The 20,438-nt window shown below is 55.8% G+C and overlaps 2 protein-coding genes and 1 long non-coding RNA gene across 10 annotated transcripts in view; 2 read left to right on the top strand and 1 right to left on the bottom strand.

The window, feature by feature from the left end:
• The window catches only part of RRM2 (ribonucleotide reductase regulatory subunit M2), a 65,427-nt gene that overhangs the window by 30,408 nt on the left and 14,581 nt on the right, over positions 1-20,438 (top strand). The gene's annotated exons all lie outside the window — the stretch shown is intronic.
• On the bottom strand, positions 723-15,731 carry CYS1 (cystin 1). 8 transcript variants are annotated; one of them, XR_014581734.1, is made up of 4 exons: positions 13,491-13,737; positions 8,745-8,797; positions 946-4,283; positions 723-737 (listed from the first exon to the last, which is right to left on the bottom strand). XR_014581734.1 is itself a non-coding variant. In XM_083829213.1 (3 exons), exons 1-3 carry the CDS (start codon positions 13,647-13,649, stop codon positions 4,194-4,196), a joined length of 348 nt encoding a protein of 115 aa, XP_083685339.1. In that variant the 5' UTR covers positions 13,650-13,726; the 3' UTR covers positions 3,335-4,193. The 8 variants fall into 8 exon arrangements, 3 of the variants coding, with proteins under 3 accessions (XP_083685339.1, XP_083685341.1, XP_083685340.1); XR_014581733.1 differs by lacking the exon at positions 723-737 and adding an exon at positions 5,414-5,748 and having other exon boundaries at positions 3,335-4,280; positions 13,491-14,289; XR_014581732.1 differs by lacking the exons at positions 723-737; positions 13,491-13,737 and adding an exon at positions 14,304-15,731 and having other exon boundaries at positions 3,335-4,283.
• Positions 15,423-16,209, top strand: LOC310896669. Its single transcript, XR_014581737.1, has 2 exons — positions 15,423-15,554; positions 15,784-16,209. It is a non-coding gene; the product is annotated as an uncharacterized lncRNA (long non-coding RNA).

The following is a 20,438-nucleotide window of genomic DNA, read 5'->3' as shown; positions in this document are numbered from 1 at the left end:
CAGCGTACGGCTAGAACACGTGGCAGCAGGCTTCCAGCCTGCGCTGGGTGCGCTGGAGCTGTGCGCCTCACCTTGAAGGCGCCCACGCCCTGCTCTCGCTGCGCTGCAGTCCCTCCGGCTGGCGTACGTGCCGCCGAGCGTGTGCACGTGCAGGCCTGCTTTGTGCTCCACAGCGCTCAGCCGAAAACGCGCTCAGGCGCAGTGAGTGGCCGCAGCGTTACCCTTCGGGGGCAGGGCCCCGTTTTCCACATTAGTGTGGTGAAGAAAGAGAGAATGCTGCTCTTTTTTGCTCTGAAGTTCCCTAGAACAAGAGGTTTGACTTTTAGATGCTGCTTTAGCATGCCTGTAATGGGGGGGGACTGTCCTGTCTCGATCTGATAGCCAATTTTGTACTTCATGTGTGGCTTTTTTCTTTGTTTGCCTTTTTCCCCCCAAACCAACCATTTTTGGTGTCCGCCTGAACAAACTGGCTTGGGAACTCTCTCTGTAATTTAATAAAACGTTGTGTTAGGTTGTTGCACCACGGGGAGGACCTGATGGGCTGACAACACAGAATTTCCTGGCGGGTGTGGGAACACAAACGCGGCTCTTCCCTCCTGTGGGCGGCTCTTTCTCCTGCGGACGTGCGTGGATGGGTGGCTGGGCCGCCGCGCCGCTCGGGTCGCTCCTTCTGCTCCTGCCGCTGTGCTGTGCGAGGGTTGGTTACGGAGCGAGAGGGACCTCCGGTCTCTTTCAGTCTATATTTTAAAGAAGTAGAATTACATTTGGGTACCTATCTTTTTTAAATTTCTATTTTAAAAGCTATGTAATATGACTGCTTTTAAATCATAAAAAAAGTGAAATTTCAGGTTTCCTGTGAACATGTTTTGGAGCTGTGTAAAGACATCTGACTTAGGTTTTATACTGAGGCCAGCGTAAGACTTCAGGGCTCGCTGGCTCACTTACCTTCAAACACAGCACTTTTTTATTTTTTGGTCTGGCCGTAGGCTGACCGGCGCTTGTCCACTTCTGACTTTACACAACGCCTCTCGTGTATTTGGTAGGGCGCGCACATCACCGCCAGGGTTTGGGTTTTTTTGCGTGAAAACACAAATCCTGAGATTCGTGACTGTCCTCTTGTAGCACGCCTTCAGGAGCTAATCCCAGCAGGTACCGACCTGCTCGCTGCTCCGCGTGCTGCGAGCTCTGCGTGACACGCGCGGTGCAATTAAAGACGAGGTGAGGGTTTGCCCCGAAAGACGGCAGCGTTACCCCTGCTCCTTCCTGCCCCCGTGCCCTGGCGGGGAAGCCGCCCTGGCAGGCTGGCCGTGACCCGCAGGGCTCGGCGGGGAAGGGCGCGCCCGCCCAGGGTGACAGCAGCAGCGACTTGTTTACATTTGTAAGCACCTCCGGCTGCCTCCCGGATTACGGCGACGTTTATTTCTAGCCGCTACGTTTTGAGATGGCACCGGCGTGGGAACAGGAGGGGGCACGTAAGGGAACGGGAGACGGGCGGAGAGGAGGCGCTGCTGCCAGCGTTGTCCCAGCTGCTGGCTGCAAGGTGACCCAGGCCCCGCGCTCAGGGAGCGGGGAGCTTGAGGCTTTGCCCTTGGAGCGACGCATCCGTCGTGGGAGCGGCCGGAGGATGAGAGGGGAAGGTGCTGTGGTTGTTCCCCTCTCCCCGCTCCTGGAGCCCGGCCGGCCGGCACATATGTCTCTGTTTGCCTTCCCTCCGCGTCTGGCAAGGCAGCGCGCGTCAGGCGGGCTGCGGCCGTGAAAAGGCAAACTCACACAGGCGGAAAACAGCAAGTTGTGACTCAAAAAGTGGCAACGTACGGGCTAGGGAAACTGCAGGATGGTTCAGGAGGATGCCACGGCTGTGCCGGGTCACAGCAATCACATTTCACCCCGTGGGGTCGCCTTCTCTGCAGGGTACGTCAGCCCTGAGGCATTTTCCTTCCAGATCTCTTTCTTCCTCTGTCAACTGCAGCCTTCGTTCAGTCCTGGAGCGCAGGAGAAGGAAATTGGGTAACGCTGACTTCCTGACGGGTGCAGATGGCCACGAGTGCTGCTTAGGCATGCAGAAAGCTTCGGCAAGCATCCGCGGGGCAATGGGCTACCCGGCACGCAGCCACCCAGCGAAAAGGTTCCTAAATCTGCTCCATCCTTTGGGAAGGAGCGACCGTCCCATCACAGCCTGGAGCTCCGCCTGGTCTGGTGGCTGCTCGTGGAGGTGGCTCCTCCTCTGCTGCAGCGCTGGCAGGCTGACAAGACACCACCTGAAGTGAAAAGGACGGCTTGAAGGCTTTCCCTGCCATGCAGCTGTAAGCTGGTTGCACGGGCAGTCAGGAAACACGGAATTTATGGGAGTTGCCAAACTCAGTACTCAGCTGATATCTACTCAGCTGATATCTGATATCAAACTCAGCTGATATCTGCTCACAAACTAACGAGTAACTTCTCATCCATAGCTCCAAGTCGGGCCCTCCTTAGTCCTCCCAGCAGCTGTGGGGTTGCCTCCTTTAAAAAACACTAACAGGAGCGATGTGCAGACAGCTGGCCAGCAAGGCTTTCCTACGTGTAGGCTGGCAGAAGACTCCGTACAGAGCGTTTGTCTTTGTTAGATGAGTAATGCGGTGATTAATCTGCTAACACGCGTCCTTACTGCTGTTGTATTAGCGGGGTTTGCTCAAAGCCTGTGCTCAGCTGCCGTCTCGCTCGCTGCATGAGGCAGGAGGACACCTGTGTACTGGGTGCAGGAACGCAACCTGCGAAGTTGTTCAAGTACAGGCTTTCCTTCAGGACAGACCGAAAGGGGTTTTAGGGATGTTACCTGGACCGGTCACCAAATGCAGCCTCGGAGGGAGGTCCTGGCCAAAAGAAGGAATTCCAGGCTGGATGGAAATCTAAAACCCTACAGCGATAAAAGCCGGGCAGGGCATGGAGCGCTGCGGCCGCCTGCAGTGCCAGAGTCAGGAGGTCTCCCGTGTTTTCCCTGTTCTCCGCACGAGCATTTTCTGCTCACCCCAGTAGGTCCCTGAGAGCTGCCGAAAACCAACACAAGCGATGGGAGATCTGGCCACCGACTCTTGCTGCGCTGCAGAGAAACGGGCAGCCTCCCTGCCACGGCTCAGCAGAGCTAAAAATGACCATTTCTGCTGCTGAGCGCTACCGTTCAAAATGGGATGTTTTTTTTTTTTCCAGGAGAGCAGAGATCCCACCTCCCACCCCGCTGCCCCCAGCTACACGAGGATGCCTGCTCTCCGCAGGGCCTCCAGCCTCGCCACCATCCTCCAAGGGTGCCTCCTGCCCGCTCTCGGCTCGTGGGACCACTCGCTGCTTGAACAGGGAGACGTTTTCTGAACAGCTTATTTGCCTTTATTGAGAGTTACGCAGAATACAGATCCACTTCTTTTTCTTACACAGATTTCAGGAATGACAAAGTCAAAATACAGCTGCGTCCTGCTGTTTCCCCTTGCACTTGCACATTCTTTGCGAAGATTTCATCTGGCGTCTTTTATGATTCAGCTGAAGACAGAAATAAGGTACTTTTCTAGTTCTGATAATAAGCAGCTACTCATAACACATTAAGATGCAGGTAAAACAAAGGCAGAAACCCTAAAATACCAGGCTTCCCTGTCAGGGAGCGCTGAAAACATACGATTTTATGTGGCGATCCAGGCTTTCTGATTCAGCTAATGATAAATTGTAGTGATTTTTCTTCTAGACTAGCTATGAAGGAAAAGAAATGTGCGGGAAGGCCAGGAGCGATGACTGAGAACGGGTGGCAAAGAGCTGCTCTGCAAGCCCCTCTCTAAGTAGATGGCCATGGCCACGGCGAGGTGGCCCTGGGGACCTGCCTCCTGCTTTCACTGGGGGGTAAAAGTCCTTGTGCTGCAGGTACAGCACCTGCACTGCCAGGACAACAAAAAAATAAGGTCTTCCTTCAAAGCACCATATCTCAGCGCTCAGCAGAACTCTAAAATGCCTTCATTTGGAAATACGGTTCAGAAAGGAGCTTTGAAATATTGAATTGCCAGGTGGGCTTTCTTCAAGTCACCCTCTGTGCCTCCGGAGCAGTCGTGCTGCCTCTCGCCCATCCTCTCCTTCCTCCTTCTCCTCCTCCTCCTCCTCCTGGCCATGCGAGGGGTGGCCCTGTTCTGTTGGCAGCAGCTTTCTGCTCCCCGCCGGGGGCTCAGCGGCCGTACTCCCGCTCAATGCTGGCCATCAGCTCCTCCTCCGCGCAGTCGTACGACACGGCCGGCCGCCCCGCCGGCTGCTTGCTGCTCCTTCCCGGGCACCTGCTGGTTAAGGGCAGGAGTTATTGTGGGCATGAGGGGGAATCCAGCTCTGAAGACACAAAAAGACACTGGTTTCATCTGTTTGTGAATAGAAAAGTCGCAATACAAGTGGCTTGCTAAGACATAGATACTCTAACGCATCAAATTTCCACCACTGGCTGACGTTTGCTATTACTTGGTATCTATTTCAGTCGGTGAGTTCATGAAAGTAAAGTCCTTGCAATGCTGCGGCTCACAATCCCATAACCCCATAACCCTCCGGTGAGTTATGGCCGAGGCCCAGCTAAAGCTCGCCATAACCTTTACACCAGTTACTCGCTTCAAGGCTTTATGCAGAAAAGTGTTTTTACTATTTTCTGTTTATTTATTTCAGGATTTGCATGCCCTCTGGCTTTTGCCCCTTTCGATAGGACTGGACGCTGCCAGTAGGAACGGCTTGCGTTTCCACTGTTTTGGTATTTTGTACCTCTGCTTCAGAGATATGTAAGATAAAATGTAGTAGTTTTCTTTGTTCGGGCTCCCCGGGGCCTGAACAAACCCCTCCAGGTTTGGTATCTGCGTGTGCGCTCTGCTGGGCCCGCAATTCCCTCGGAGGAACTTGGGTATTAACACGTTTTCACAGACCTGCAGCTCGGTGCGTTCACTTTGTGCCCCCCATGAATAAGTAAGCAAGAAATAAATGGTTTTGTAGGGCAGTTGGTTGGTTGCCAAAGTGAGGTCTCCATATCTGATAGCATGGCTCTAGCTCTATCACCGTTAGCATCTGTGGCTTACCATTTCTCTAAGGATGAGATCCAGCTCATCCTTGGCCTCGTAGCTTGGATGAATTTGGTGTTAGCATCCCTTGGGGAAAAAAACTGAGAACCCCGGTTATTAGATGAGAGCTGCCCCAAAGCGGGTAAGTGTGGAATGAGAATTGAAGGAAAATGCCCTGAATCGAAGGAAAGTGCCCTGAATGGAAGGAAAATGCCCTGAAATGCTTTTCCAAGGAAACTTTCTCACATATGGGAGCTGCTTTCACAAACCCTCAGCCAACTTTGGCAGCCAAGGATGGTTCTCCTTGGGCACAGGGGTGTCCATAAAATTTCTGAAGCGTTTGCCTGTTGGAGCAAACTGCACGGAGGTAGCTGCACCTTTTAAGAGAGAAGGCCCAGCTGGCCTGACCTCGCAGTGCTCACGCTGTGCCCCGTGCATGTCAGGAACAGTTTGATGTTTTCCCGGGAGCCACCTGGCCCCCAGCTGGCGTGGCGGCCGCATCATGTGGGCCTGGGGCTACGGACATTGCACCCTGCCCTCGGCTGCAGCTTCTCCTGGCAGCTCCCGAGTAGGATTTAGCCAGTTCTGTTCCTTCCTTTTCTTCCTTTCTCTTCTCCTGAAGGACTGTGAGCTATCTGGTTTCTGCTGCAGCAGCACATACGGGAGGAAAGCTGGAAGCCAGTGTCCACGAGCCAGGATCACGTACCAGCAGCTGCAAAGCAAATTCTTTTGAATTTGAAAGAATCAGGAAAAGGAAATGTAGAAATCTGACTTAAACACACAGCTGGCACATGATTTATTGATTTAAACCCTGCGCTGGGACAGTCCTCCAACTAATTTCATGTTACGCGATGAATCGGAGGCAGAGCTCTTGGCAGCTTGCTCGCAGGCCCACAGAAGAGCCATTGTTCCTCCTAACGACTGCATGATTCCTCGCTGTTAATTATTCTTCATGCTCTGGCCTGGCTGGTGACCCCCAAGCACGAGAGAAAGTCTCCAGGTAAAATTCAAGCTCGGTGAAACACGGACGTGCTTTTAAGAAGACAAGAGCAAAGCCTCCTGCCACGCAGGCCCCGGAATCGAGCAGGATAAAGGGGGCAGCGTTTACTTCACGAGCAAGGCCCTGTCCAAGTTCCTTCTCTCTGCTATTGTGGCAAATCTAGCTGTCGTTTAATTTGGAAAAATGGCAGAAAGTCCAAAAAAGAGTGATTCCATCCGCTTAAAAAGAGAAACCTCTCTGCCCCAAGGCCAGCAGGCCTCGGCCTGGTTGTCACGGCCAGGCCGCACGGAGCCCTGAGTGTGGCTCCGAGCCGGAGCCTGGGCCAGGGACCTCACGAGGCCCTCCTAGCCTGACCCTTCATCTCAAGGCCTTGTTAAACAATGACAAAGTCTGGATTTGATTTCAGAAGCCCCAGCACACCCTGCGTCTCCGAAACTATCTTCAGAGAGGGCTAAGGCAGCTGACAGGGCCGCTCCGCGCTGATGGGCACACCCCGGTTATCGTGCACGGAAGAAAAGCAGCCGGTGCAGCTCCTTGGCCAAACATTTATCCTGGTCCTGGCATGAATCTGGGGCACAGACACCTGAGCACGGCTGGGACAGGACCTGGTGGGCCACAGACCTGGGTGGGGGGGCGGCCCTTGGTGGTCTCACCTACAGAGAAGCCAGGGCTGGAGCAGGAGGGACGCAACCACGTCGAGGCGCTGCCTGTTGAATCCAGCCGAGGGCTGTTAGGCTTCCCGACTCAGAAAACAGCAGGTCAGGACGTCGAGGGAAAAATTATTCAAGATCCGGCTGTTCTGGGGCAGGGAGAGACCTGAGAAGGAGCAGTGCTGGGAGGAGAAGAGCCTGGTAGGACAGCAAAGGAAAAAAGGCCAAGGCAACCCATCGAGATGTCTGTACAGGGTATCTGAGCACTAAAAAGTTATTAACAGCTTGGAGGGAGTTAGAAAAGCGGCAATAAGAATGATTTAAGAGGCTAAAGCAAAACAATTAAGGCAAGAGGAAAGCAAGACGTGTGCTCCCGCCCAGCTAACGGCCTCTCTGTGTTCGAGGACGATTAAGGGAAGAGGCATTTATTTTTTTAAATGGATAGACAATGAGCTATGCACCAAGCAGGAGGAAGGGCAAAGGGCAAGACTGGGCAAAAACTGAGCAAAAACTGCCTTTTGGGCAAGACATTGGGCATGGTGAGCCAGCCCAACAAGGTGGGGATGGTGGAGAGCCCAGAGTCACAGGGTGGCCATGGCTGGAAGGGACCCGTGGGGGCCAGCCGGTCAAGTTAATCAAGTCAACCTCAGTTATGTGCCTGGAAATGAGGTGGGATGAATCCAGGCCACGGGTTTTAGTCATTCTGCTGAGGATGGGCAAGTCCAGGATTAATCATTACAACGCCTTCCGCAAGACCTCGCAGCTGGAAAATGGGTCAAAGCCAGGTTTGGGTAACTCTGCTCGTGACACAGGGCTTGGGAGCAATTATACACTCGTTATAACGTTCCTGGGCCGTGTCATCCGACCTGTGCACTGCCAGAGAGAGGTTCACAAAACAATTGCTTGGTGGAAGATAAAAATGTAACACGATGCAGTGAAGAATACATACACGTTGCCAGGCACCCGGAGGTGACTGGAGGTTTATTAGGGCCTGCTTTAGACATTTAATGGGGTCCCACGTGAGTTTTTGCAGTCGGTGCCCACCTCCAGCACCCACCACGGGTGCCTGCTCTGCTGGCAAATAGCACGGTGCTGGGCAAGCTGCTCCGGGTGGCCCTGCCAGCCCCAACCACGCCGTGGGGCTGCAGAGTCTCCTTATCTCCTTTTTTCTCCCCACTCCATGTTTATTTCTTTAATTGGTTTTACGGGAATTCCTCCAGCCAGGCAGTCCATCAGGACATCTGCTGCTCCACACGAGTGTTGGAATAACTCTACCCACAGCCCTGCGTAACATGTAGGACCAGACACCTACACACACTTTAACCACCGCTCCTGTGGCCTGAGCTGCTTTGATTTCATCCACGTGAACTTTTGCTGGGTGCTGAACCACCTCCAAAAAGCGTCTGCGTGCAGCTCTGGCCAGCAGGAGCTGCAGACTTGGAGGCACAGCCTGCACCCTTGTCTTTGGAAGGAAGGATTCAGATCTCACGTTGACACCCCGAGCAGTAGGTCCTCGCCACTCCCCCGTCCCCGAGGGATGCTCCTGCCCCTCACTGTTGGAGCACGGCAGCGTCTCATGGGTTTCTCCTTGTGATTCCCAGGGAGGAAAGCGATGTTATCCATCCTACACGTGCTGGATGACCTTTTTATGAGGTCCTTCAAGATGCCTTTATGACACACAGACATCCTAAACTCTGTACCACTCGTGACTAGGAGTAAATCATTATACTGTACTTAAGCTGGAGCCGGGATCTTTTCAGGCAGCGTGGCTCTTGGATTTTTTTAACTCACAAATATGTATAGAAGAAATATTTAGGGCTATGAACAGTTAGAGAAAACTCTCACAAAACTCTCAGGTGGGACAGTTTGGAGATGGATGGTGGGGAGAGCCATGGACACCTTGAGCTGCCCCATATGGAAAGGGGAAAGGGAAGGGAAGGGAAGGGAAGGGAAGGGAAGGGAAGGGAAGGGAAGGGAAGGGAAGGGAAGGGAAGGGAAGGGAAGGGAAGGGAAGGGAAGGGAAGGGAAGGGAAGGGAAGGGAAGGGAAGGGAACTCACTCATTGCTGACGTTGTTGTTCTCTGGGTCAGGCGGGCTTGCAGGTAACACAGCCTTGAAAAGAACAAACACCAGGTATTTCAGTGGCAGTGCTTGGGAGCCGTGTTCAGCTCTAGGGGGCTGTGTTTACACCCCAAATCACCTCTGTGAAGGTGACGCAGGTGCAGGAGCATCCCCTTCAGTAACAGCAGTCCTGCCAGCTCTCCTCCAGCTATTTGGGCACCCGGCTGGCCACCGGAGCCACCGCCTGTTACGTGATGGCACCTCCTGATCCCCACGGAGGTGCGCTGCCCCACTGACTGGTGGCCAGCAGCAGGAAAACACCTGCCAATGAAGAAAGCTACGGCAACGTGGAGCTGCTTCTTCCCACCTGACACAGCATTTTCCCTGCTGTAAAGCACGTCTCGCCACGCTGCTCGCTGAAATGACCCCGTCTGCAGGGGAAAAACCCAAATTTCTAATGCTGCAACCCCACGGGTTGCTGATGGGTGGGCCACCAAAGCCAAACCTGGGCTTTTAATTTAATTTCATTATTTTTTTATTTTTTTTTTAATAAAATTTTAATTTTTAATTTAAACTGGGAGGATGGTCAGACCCCACATCTGCCCAAGTCCCCAGCCCAACCAGTGGTAAAGCGAAACCCCTGCAGCCAAGAAGAATAAAATTCCCATCTTTCTCCGGTTTTCTGCACCGTCACATGGGAAAGGAGGGGGGGAGAGGGACAGGGGCCGTGGCTTGGCACCGAGCTGGCCCTGTGCTGACTTGGCCGCTGCCTTGCCGAGGCCGGAGCTGGTGATTCACGCGAGTTATTCTGACTCCTGTGACGATGCCCGCAGAGGTTTAACAGGCAAGGCGCAGGCCCAAAGTCAGGACTCGGCGCCCAGAAAGCAGAAACGAAACAGCTCGCCGGGGCGGCTGGGTGGCGTCGGGGCTGCTGCCGCCACCTTGGCTCCCCTGCGCCTCTCCCGGCACCGGCTCAGCCTCTGCAGCCCCACGTAGCTTCTGGGGCTGGGAGAGGTATCTGCTGCCTGCCCCGGGCCTTTCGCATCCTGCCTGCTCGCTCGGAATTACAAACGGAGCCTCCACAAACCTGGAGCATCTTTTGTTACCTTCCAAAAGGCAGTGCGCCTCCTTTCGGAGGGGTCCCCGCTCTTGGGCAATGTGTTTGCTCTGGGAGAGCCTGAAAACAGCTCCTGGGGCAAAGCGAAGGTTGCGAGCGAGAGCTGATGGTGAGCAAAGGGAATTTCCTTCTGGTTACGGAGCATCACCTCCTGGCAGCCTCCTGCAGCCAAAAAAAAGCAGGCAGCAGCCCCTCTACGTGCTGCCAGGACGGAGCTGTGCTGAGTTCCTGAGGCTGCTTCCTCCCAGAACATGCCTCATCCTCCTCATCCTCATCCTCATCCTCCTCATCCTCATCCTCCTCGTCCTCATACTCATCCTCCTCATCCTCATCCTCATCCTCGCCCCCAGCAGGACGCTGCTGCCCCGAATCTCCTCGCACACGGATTCAGCCCTTCCCCCCGCGGGAAGCCTCCTTCCTACGCTCCTGGGCTCAGGGTGGGTTTGGATCACGGGCGGTTGCCTTTTCCCCCCCCTCCGTGGCTGACTCCTCCACGTTACGAGCCGTACGTGTCGTGTGGGCGGAAGGCAGAATTAGTTAGTCATCGGGACAGGGCAGCCCTGCTCGGCAAAACGTGCTTCTCTCTGCAAAACCCGCTCCCACCTTCTCCCGGGGATCCGTCAGCACCGACACTTCTTTCCCAAGCTCTCCGCCGAAGTTTAATTGGGAGCATCAAAAAAAAGCTTGCCGGCCCCGCTGGCACGGCAGGCAGGCAGGCAGCACCCTCCAGCGACGCGAGAAATGCTGTGGGTGGCCAGGCCAGTGATCCCCGCCCAAAACAACGTCTCAGGAACAAAATCCGGCTCGTGTCACGGGGAAATAGGTTCGGCAGGGAAAGGATGGGCCCCCCCCAACACCTTGCTCCGTCCTCCGGCTGGGAACGCGTGCACGGCGCTCGGTTTGGGTCGGGGGGGTGTCAGGATAAAAATGACCCGTGCTCTGCCGAAAAATGCTGGGGAAAATAATACACAGTGGTGGTTTGGGGAGCCCGGCTGTGAGGGGGGACAGGGGCTTGGCCACTGATGCTGGCTGAGAGCACAGCACAGCTCACTCTTTGGTGGATTCTGCTGACATTTCAGATGCTTTCAGGAAGAAAAGGAGCATTAAATTGACAGAGAGAAGGAATTTTCCTCGGTAGCCACCGGGAGTGAGCTGCAGAGCGAGCGTCTGGACTCGGGTGGGGGCATTTTTGGCCATTAATAAAAACAGGAAGGAAACGCAGAGATAAATGACTAGATCTGGACGATCAGATTTCTGCGGCCGGAGGCCTGGTTTGGCGAGGGCAGGAAACCACATCTGCCACCCTGTGCCCCTGCGCTGCGTGGCTGGGGGCGTCCGGCAGCGAGGTGATGCACCGACGGGCGGAAAGCGCCTTGTTTGGGCTGAAAAACCCGGCTTGGAGGGTTTAATCGGTGTTCCGGAGGCGTGCTGCACGCCCTGCAGAAGCGGTTAACGCAGGCTCTGCCTGTGCTCCTCCGGAGCTGCGGCTGGGCGGTGGGTTGCTGCCATCGTGCTCCGGGAAGGAGCAGGGCAGCGCCGGGGAAAAAAGCTGCTAAAGGCAAGACCTGAACGTCTCTGCTCGATTTTCCGTGGTGGGAAGCCGGTGGTGAAACGCCTGAGGCTTCCCTCCCGGCTGCCCCGGGGAGCAGCCACCACATCTGCGCCGCGGCCGCGTTTGCAAAACCACGGGCGTCTCGAGCAAAGACTCAGAGGAAAAGCACGGGCAGCCCTGGGGTGGGGGGAGGACCTAAAAAGGAAGGTTTGGGGCTGGTGGGGAGCTGCTGGGGGCTGTTCGGAGCTGGGTCTCCATCGGGACCGCTCCTCCAGCCCCTCTCGGCCCCCAGCAGCTCTGCCAAACCATCCCGTCCTCTCCTCGCCCCACATCTCCTTCTGCCCCCCAGCTCACGGAGCAGAGGGCACCCCTGGGTGGTGCCGCCCGGCTGGCCCCGTGGGAAGGGTGGGACGGCTGCTTGCGCAACGCCCTGAAATCCCAAACCGCATCCTGCGAGCAGTGCCCGCGGCTGGCAGCTCCCTCCTGCTCGGCCGCACGCAGCCCGTGGGCCGCGAGGAGCTGGGGGGGAGCTGGGGCTGCCATCGAGCGGGACCGCGGCCACCTCGGCGCAGGTAGGAGACCCGGTCTGCCCTGCAAACGTACCTCCAGCAGTACCAGCTCTCTCCTTTTGCCATTTCCAAAGCTTATTTCCTTTCTTTTTCTTTTTCTTTTTCTTTTTCTTTTTCTTTTTCTTTTTCTTTTTCTTTTTCTTTTTCTTTTTCTTTTTCTTTTTCTTTTTCTTTTTCTTTTTCTTTTTCTTTTTCTTTTTCTTTTTCTTTTTCCTTCTTTTTCTTTTTCTTTTCCTTTCCTTTTCCTTTTCCTTTTCCTTTTTCTTTTTTCTTTTTTTTTCCTTTTCCTTTCCTTTTCCTTTTCCTTTTCCTTTTCCTTTTCCTTTTTCTTTTTTCTTTTTTTTCCTTTTCCTTTAAGACTCACATAAAACCGTTTCTCGTGCTCACCAAGCCTCCTGGTTGCCAAATCGGTTTGCATGAAAATCGTCACCGTGCCACAGGCAGGCAGTTTGGTCACAGAAAAAGAGCAAAACTGAGGCACGCAAGCCTGAAAGCATTGCATCCTAAACACTTACTTCTGTCGGTGAATCACAGAACCATAGGATCTTTTTAGGTTGGAAAAGACCCTAAAGACCAGCAGGTCCAGCACTTCCAATCCCACCACTGCACCGTGCCCCTAAGCCCCGTTCACACGTCTCAGCGCCTCCAGAAACACACCGGGAATGTTTTACCCGGGCCTCAGGGCTGGTGGTGCCTCTGCTCGGAGCAGCGCCCGCCTAACAAACAGGACACGGCTTCCACAACACTTCCAGCTAAGACGAACGACGCCGGTGATTTCTGGCCTCGGCACCGGCCGCAGAAACACAGGGCACCCCGCATCGGAGGGGACCCACGAGGATCGTCGAGCCCCCAGCTGCTGGCTGCGCACGGGACCACCCCAAAACCAGACCCCGTGTCTGACAGCGTTGTCCAAACGCTTCTTAATCCCCGCGGGTCCCTTCCAACTCGGATACCCCATGATTTCGGAGCTCCGGCAGCTCGGTGCTGTGCCCACCGCCCCGGGCGGCCTGTCCCAGTGCCCGACCCCCCCCGGGTGCAGACCCTTCCCCTGACCCCCAGCCTGACGCTCCCCGTCCCGGCTCCGTGGCGGTGCCGCCGTGACTTCTGAGCAAGGGAAAAGCAAACAAATCTCAGCTCTCCCCGGAGGGAAATCCAGGAAACCGGAGCGGTTTTTGAGGCAGCGCAGCGGGGGCGGCTGCAGCGGCCGGGGAACCATTTGGGGCCGGTTCCCGTTGGGGTGGTGGAAGCCTTATTTATGGGGGGGGTCCCGGGGAAACGGGGCAGGCTCTGGGCACTGCTGCCCCCCTATTTACAGGGGGGGGTCCCGAGGAAACGGGGGTGAGGAGACCCTTGGGGTAACCCAGAGCCCCCCGCAAGGACCCCCGTGAACCGAGCGAGGCGGGGCGGTGGTGGTAACGTCCCCGCACCCCCCGGGGGGGCTGCGACCACCCTGTGGGGGACACGATTTGGGGAAGGGGCTCGCCGAGGGCCCCGGGGGGCACTTACCTCCCGCGGGGGGCCGCCGGGGGCGGGCAGCGCCGCCGCCCCCTCGCCCCCTGCCGCCGCCTCCGCCGGGCCCGGGGCCGCCCCCGGCCCTCGGGGGTCGCCTCCGCCGCCGCCCCCCGTCGCCACCGGGCCCCGTCTCCGGCTGCTGCCGCTGCCCATGGGCTCGGGGGCCGGAGCCGGAGCCGGCTGACGGCGGGGGCCGGCCCCCGGGGGGCGGCGGAGGGGGGCGAGGGGGCGGTAAAGCTGCGAGGGGGGAGCGGCGCCGTGCGGGGAGGGAGCCCCCGGGGCGGCCAAAAGGAGGGGGAGAAAATGGGAAAAAGGGTTGGGGGGGGGGTTGGGGGGGAGCCTTCCCGGCCCAGGAGGGCTGCCAGGGCTGCTGGCTGGTCCCTAAGGTCCCTCAGCAGCTCGGGATCCCCCGAGATGGGGGGCATGCTGCTGTCTCTTCTGCCCTCTCTCCCCTTCCCTGGGGGTCCAGGGGGTCGTCGCTATTCGGGGAGGGTCCCAGGAGGCCACCACGGCCCCGACAGCAGCCACGGGTTGGGATCAGGCAGCTCCCCTTCTGTGGGGTCTCCCCCAAAGCCCACCCCAAGATGGGGGAGCCAGGAGGGCGACACACTGTTTACGGACCACTGCCAGCCCCTGCGAGACCCCCAGCCACAGCGGGAGACCCTCGGGCGTTTTTGGAAACGGAGGGTGCCCGGCACCACGCCCAGGGGTGCTCCAGGCGACAGAGAGGAGGCTCTGGGCTCCAGGTGGTGGCACGGTCCCGAGCGGTGGCACTGCCTTCAGGCCCTGGCCACGAACAAAACCTACCGGCTCCCTGCAGGCCCGGAGCCTCCTGGAAAGTTTCCTGGCGGCCCCGATGGAAAAAAGTTCACTGCAGGGCAGCGCCGCGGATCCCGCCTGGGCTGACGCCGCCTCCGCAAAGCCTGCGTCTCGCGGCGAGCCGAGCAAGTTGTGTTTGGGAGCAGCTGCAGCCCGGGAGGCGTTCGGGCAGCGGCGACCCAAACGCTGCTGTGGTTTAGCAGGGAGGCCGGGAGATGTTTCCCTGCTGCAAAGTCTGCTGGGGACTAAAGCGAAGATTTTCGGAAAGCTAAAGGCCTGGTAAGCCCATGAATTCTCGGGAAAATCAGCAAAAAGCTACCAAATCCTTTTTTTTTTTTTTTTATGGTGGCTTTAAGCACGGTTTCCCAGCAGGGCCAGTATTTAACATCCTGGCTGATCTTCAAGAGCGAGGGCTGGCAGCGCGCGGTGCCAGCTGCGGGTGGCACCCAGCCAGCGGCCGGGAGCCCACGCAGCCAACACGGCCTCGGGGGAGGCAGCGGCTCCAGGGCCCTGCTGGAGGACGATGCTGCTGAGTATTTTAACGTCGCTGATAGCCATCGAAGCCACGAGTGCTGATTTGCCCCGTTGTGGTATTTGACGGGCTTTGCTGGACTTCCAAAACCAATAGCTAAAGTGGAGTTGGGACGTGCAATTGTCTGGGCGAAATCTCCCTTTCTGATCTTATTTTCAGGTTGCTCATTCCCTGAGTATGAGAACAAAAAAAGAATAAAAGGGAATGACAGTTCCGACCCGTGTCCCAAAGCGACAACGGCAGCTGGAGAGCGAGGAGGGATGGGGATGGTGGGGCACGGCGGGGTGCCAGCGGTCACTAGCTGTATTGCCGCAGTGCCAGGGAGCAAACACACGAGGAATTTGTTTGCTGGGTGAAATAGCAGGCTCCTCTCACCGTGATAACCAAAACAGAGCTGGGGAACTCTGCTTTTTCATGTTGTGTTCCCACCAGAGCTTTTCTAGGGCGCTACAGGTAGTTCGTTGAGCAATCTGACCTTGTGACAACAAATATTACGCCACGTATTTAGGTTTTGCCTTCTTTTCTGGCGTTTGCTGGATTTTCTGCAAGTCTTCAGTAGATATATTCCCTCAGCATAAGAGCTCTGGAACAAAAAGGATTCAAACCCAAAGTTAACATATATATCATGTCAGATTTGCTCTCTGCAGAGCCATCGGGAAAACCTCAATCTTTCCCACTGCAAACCGCAGCGCTGGTGTCACCCTTCGGTGAGCAGGTTTATGTATTAATCTGCCTTTCTAGCATTAACTTGTGTGCAGCAAGGAAAGGTGTGCATTGCTCAAATCGGAGCCTGCCTCTATCAGGCGATGGGACCGCTAGGCTGGCCTTCAATTCCTTTTCCCTGATGTTGTCTTCACCTGGGTTTTCTACAGTTCTGGCACCAAACCTGACAAAAAAAATAAAAAATAAAAAATTACAATTGTGATGGTTTTTCAGGCTTTGCTGTGGAGATCTCACATCCTGTGCCTCTGAGCCCCAGGAAAAAATATCCATGAGGTGGAGGCCAGTGGGACCCAGAGAGGAGAGGTCCTGGGATGGAAGGTGGGAGCTGTGGGGTGGTGGCCCCGGCCCTACCCCATCCCTGGGGACAGCAGGGCTCAAGCAGCTGCTGGGCATCCCTTGCATCAGCTGAGACGGTCTGGAAAGGTAGGTGGAAAATAAGAGCCGTCAAGGTGGGTGCTTTCCAGCAGGGGAGGCCGGTTCCCTTGTTGGAGAGCTGTCCCACAGCAGGATGGAGCCCAGGACACGCTGGAGGCTGCCCCTGTGTAATTAGCGGAGCTGGGCTTTGGCTCAGGGCTGACGTTTGACTCATCAAAAAACCTGCTGAGAACACGTATTTAAATAAATAAATATAAAAGCCTATTTTTAAGAGTGTCCTTTCAACACTTCTCGGATTTTGCTGCGCCCTAAGCACTGTCAGTAAGAGATTTCTCTTCCTGCAGCCCACGTGTTAAGGGAAGGGCCCTGCTTTGCCCAGAAGTCCCAGCCCAGGGAAGGGTTATGTTTTATGGGTTTCACCACCATGTCTTTCTGCACTCTTCCCGTCGGTACCGCAGAAGGCTGTGCCATGGGAGAGCTTCTACCATCAGCTGCTGTGGCGTTTGTGTGCTGGTGGGGCAAAGCCCTGCTGCCGTGTCCCCATGTGGGGCTCACAGAACCATTAGGGTTGGAAAAGCCCTCCAAGATCACCTGGTCCAACCATCCCCCTGCCACCAACATCACCCACTACACCATGTCCCCAAGCACCACGTCCAGCCTTTCCCTAAACACCCCCAGGGACGGTGACACCACCACCCCCCGAGCAGAGGAGCCCTGCAGAGGCCTGTGGGTGTGTGGAAGCAGCAAGAGCTGGGCCTTGGAGCTGAACCTCCCCTTCCCGGCAGAAACTTTGCTCTGGTTCCAGTTCTGGGGGCTTTGTTTCTGCTCCTCAGTGCGGCCGAGGCTGAGGTCTACGGAGACCGGCTGGTCTCAGAGAGCCGGTGTGGGGCAGGCTATGGGATTTCAGCCGGGGCAAGGCCTTGCTGGGCTTGGACCCCAGCTCCCTCAGCTGAGGCTTGCTGGGTGGCCGTGTCCTCACAGCGGGGCTCTGGGAACCCACAGAGGGCCATCCCTCAGCTGTACCTCATCCCGGTGCCACCAGCACTCCTGACACCTCCCCAGCGGGACAAGCTGCAGCTTGCACCGGTCAGGGGTGACACCGGGCGGGTGACACCAGGCCTGCTCTCCCAAGGTCTCTTGGGCAGCGTCTGACTCGGTTCCCCAGGGGCTTTAACTCGCAGGGAGGAAAAAACCAGCCGAGGTTAATATCTTACCAGCAAGCAGTAAAGCTGACCTAGTATTCAGACATCCACATGAGTTATGGGAGCTGGCAGGGCCGTCCCCTGGCAGCAGGGCCGTGCTGGCTGTCCCCGTGTGCCCCTAGCCCACTTCAGGCTGGAGCCAAGGCAGCGTCCCACGGCCTGGTCGGAGGCACGCACCTGGATAATGTCAGCGGCTCCAGGCCTGGAACAACTTGCTGAGAGGCTGTAACGTGATCGTGCCTGACCCCTGCGTGCTGTGCATGAGCCGCGCTGGTGCCAGCCAGCCCGTGTCCCCGAGGACACCCAGCCACCGGGTGGGTCCGTAACAGGGCTGCCGGTGGCAGCGCGCATCCTGCGCTGGGGCTCTATCTGGAAGCATCGCTTCTGCTGGCAACAGCAGTTGGGAAGAGAGCATCCTTTCATCTACCGGGGCTTTGAAGTGCCAAATGACGTGCTTTTACCTAGAGGGGGGGCCTCGGCGTTTTTCTGGTTGAAAGAGCTCGTGCGATTTTTGGTATTTCACCTTTGATGAGACTCATGGCAGGGAAGGTTTTACGTACAACAAAGCTGTCAGCAGGCAGCTAACGATGTCGGGCTGCGCTGTGCCAGAAGGCAGGGCCGAGGGCTCGGAGCTGCGTTGGCTTCTGTGCTGCTGGGAGGCGACAAAAGGGAAGGAGGGGAGGGAGGATCGCTTCCCCTGGCTTCCCCAAAACACGGCTCGCGGATCCAGGGCTTTGATTGTAAACTCAGTGACTGCATCTTCTCTGAGAGGCAAACCTGGAAACAAAGACTGGGGACAGAGGTGGGCAAATCGGCACCGCTGGCAAGGAAGGATTTTGCTTTTCCTGCTCACGGAGGACCAGAGACACCAGCAAACTATGCTTCAGCTGAACCTCCCCATGGGGACAGAGTTGGGCAAATTGGCACCGCTGGCAAGGAAGGATTTTGCTTTTCCTGCTCACGGAGGACCAGAGACACCAGCAAACTATGCTTCAGCTGAACCTCCCCATGGGAACATACGGGCATTTTAGATGCCCTGCAGGTGCCTTGCCTGGCCTTCAGGTGTCAGTGGGCTAGGATTGCTCAGGATTATTCTGAACGTTATTTGTACGGCCACCAGTTAGTAGTGTTCTCACAACGTCCATGAGACATCCCCATAGGTGTGCTGAAGCCACGACCTAGCAGCGTTGTGGATGAGCAGTGACAGGCAGCCCTGGTGCTGTTGTGCAAGTCGGTACCTGGGGAGCACCGGACCCCATTCCTGGGCAGCTCACAAATATGTCAGGGTAGGAAATAAATGGCTGGAGCCATGGAGGAGTAGAAGGGCAAAAGATGAGCACCAAAGCCTGATTTCCTGCATGGTGGTAAGCGTGGGCCTGAGCTTATGAGAATATGGATTTGGTCTGTTCTCTAGGGCCAAACAGCAAGAGGCTACGTTCCCACTGAAAATGGGGAAAAGTTCCTCACCCTGAGCATGGTTAAGCACTGAGGAGGCTGCTCAAAGAGGCCGTGGCGTCTCCATACTTGGAGGCTGTCAGAACTTGCCTGGCCTTGGGCAACCTGCTCCGACTTGGCAGCTGGCCCCCAGGGGCTGGAGCACGTAACTGCTGGGAGGCTCTTCCCATCTGAATATTCCCGTGCTTCGTTTGAGAAGGAGGAGGAGGAGGAGGAGGAGGAGGAAGAGGAGGAGGAGGAAGAGGAGGAGGAGGAGGAGGAGGAGGAGGAGGAGGAGAAGGAAGAGGAGGAGGTGGAGGAGGAGGAGGCCTCCACAGTGCCCACTCAAGGCCTGGAGGTCCAACCTTGTGCACGTCCATCATCTTGGTCAAGGGATCTGGGAGGTTTTGGGGAAGAGGTCACCAGGCCACATTGGGGGTGGTCTTCCAGTTTTGGTGGGGGCAAGAGGCTGGAGCTGTAGAGAGGCAGCCAGGCTCTCTCAGAGGGCTTCTGTGTTGCGGACAAGCCCTGTCTGCATTTATTTACCGACACAGATGGGTCCTCTGAGGCTACGCTTGTTTGCAGGGAAGGCCAAAAGGCGGTTATCCGGGTGGCATTGCTGGCTGGGTCCCAAGCAGGTGGCCAGCACCATGGCCCCACGGGAACACGAGCTGGAAATGCTCCCTGCCCGTGCTGGCATTGATTAACAGGGATGGGAACAGGGCAGATTGACAGAATTCACCACTCCAGTGGCTGACCCTGCACCAGAGATCTGGTCCAGCCAGGGCTGGCTGCACTGAAAGTGGTGAACTTGAGTTTGTTGCCCTGGCTTGTACGAAGGACAGGAGGGAAAAGCTGTTCTGGAGCTGATGGAAAGCTGGGGGTAGATATGGGTGTGTGTAATCAGAGTGGATGTGAGAGCTGTGTGTGGCTGAAGGTGGAAAATATAAGCAGAAGAATTGGGAAGACAGAGTGCCTTATGGGGCCAGACCCTAGGGAGCAAAGATGCTCTGCTTAGAAAAGTAATTTCAAACAAAACTATGGGATCTGTGATATTATTTACTCATAACCTTTATTATCACATATGATTTTATTCTACTGTTACTTTGCTTTACCATAGGCCCAAACTGTTTATTACCATCACACCAAGCAAGACCTTAACTGACCTTCTACACCCTTGGTTGTAAAATCTGTGTACAATACCACCTGGACATCATCTCTGCGAAAATCCCCCCCCTTTTATTCCCCTGGGGCTCTCATCACTGCTTAGCCAGCCCCAGGACACCATGAAATACCTGGGTCGGTTCTCAGCAGCACTTGACAGCGCTTGCAGGCAAGTTTGTGCTTCCTAAACCTGGGGAGAAATCCCCAGAAGAAGGAGGACCAGTGCCTCAGGTACTTCTAGAGATGAGTCCTCACAGGCTTTTAGTGTCCTCAATAAAGCAGAGAATATGGAAGTTTGCTGTCATATCTGCTTTTTTAGACCAATTGTCTTGACCCCAAGTGGGACCCGTGTCTAGATCTGGGGACAGTGGCGTTTTGCAAATTTTATTTTATTTAATTGAGTTATGGGGTGAGTAGGGCTCGCTGCATTGGCGACGGTTAGTTAAAGCAAGCTGACTTAATGTCACTGAGTCATGAGCAAGTCAGACTTTTGCCTGCTGCCTGCTTCTTCTGGGACATGTCAGGGCATTGGTAAGAGCAGAGCATACTTACAGAGGAATACTGGGTTGCTTAATAACGAGGATTTTTCTGCTGAGCTTCGTGAAAAGTCCCTTACACAGGTTGGGCATTAAAGTCCTGGAGACAACGTATGTGACACTAATTATTACAAAATGCTGCTGCAAACATGGGATC

The sequence above is a fragment of the Anser anser genome, assembly GCF_964211835.1.
Source record: "Anser anser genome assembly, chromosome: 3".
NCBI classification, from domain to species: Eukaryota; Metazoa; Chordata; class Aves; order Anseriformes; family Anatidae; genus Anser; species Anser anser.
This window is presented reverse-complemented; position numbering and strand designations above follow the sequence as displayed.

What these genes read in the sequence shown, in the direction of transcription:
- CYS1 (XM_083829213.1), bottom strand. Translation starts at nt 13,649, where the DNA reads ATGGGCAGCGGCAGCAGCCGGAGACGGGGCCCGGTGGCGACGGGGGGC. An exon ending in CCGGCGGCCCCCCGCGGGAG is followed by an intron (nt 8,798 to 13,490) that starts GTAAGTGCCCCC and finishes GTTCTTTTCAAG; the next exon opens with GCTGTGTTACCTGCAAGCCC. An exon ending in AACAACAACGTCAGCAATGA is followed by an intron (nt 4,330 to 8,744) that starts GTGAGTTCCCTT and finishes TTGTGTCTTCAG; the next exon opens with AGCTGGATTCCCCCTCATGC.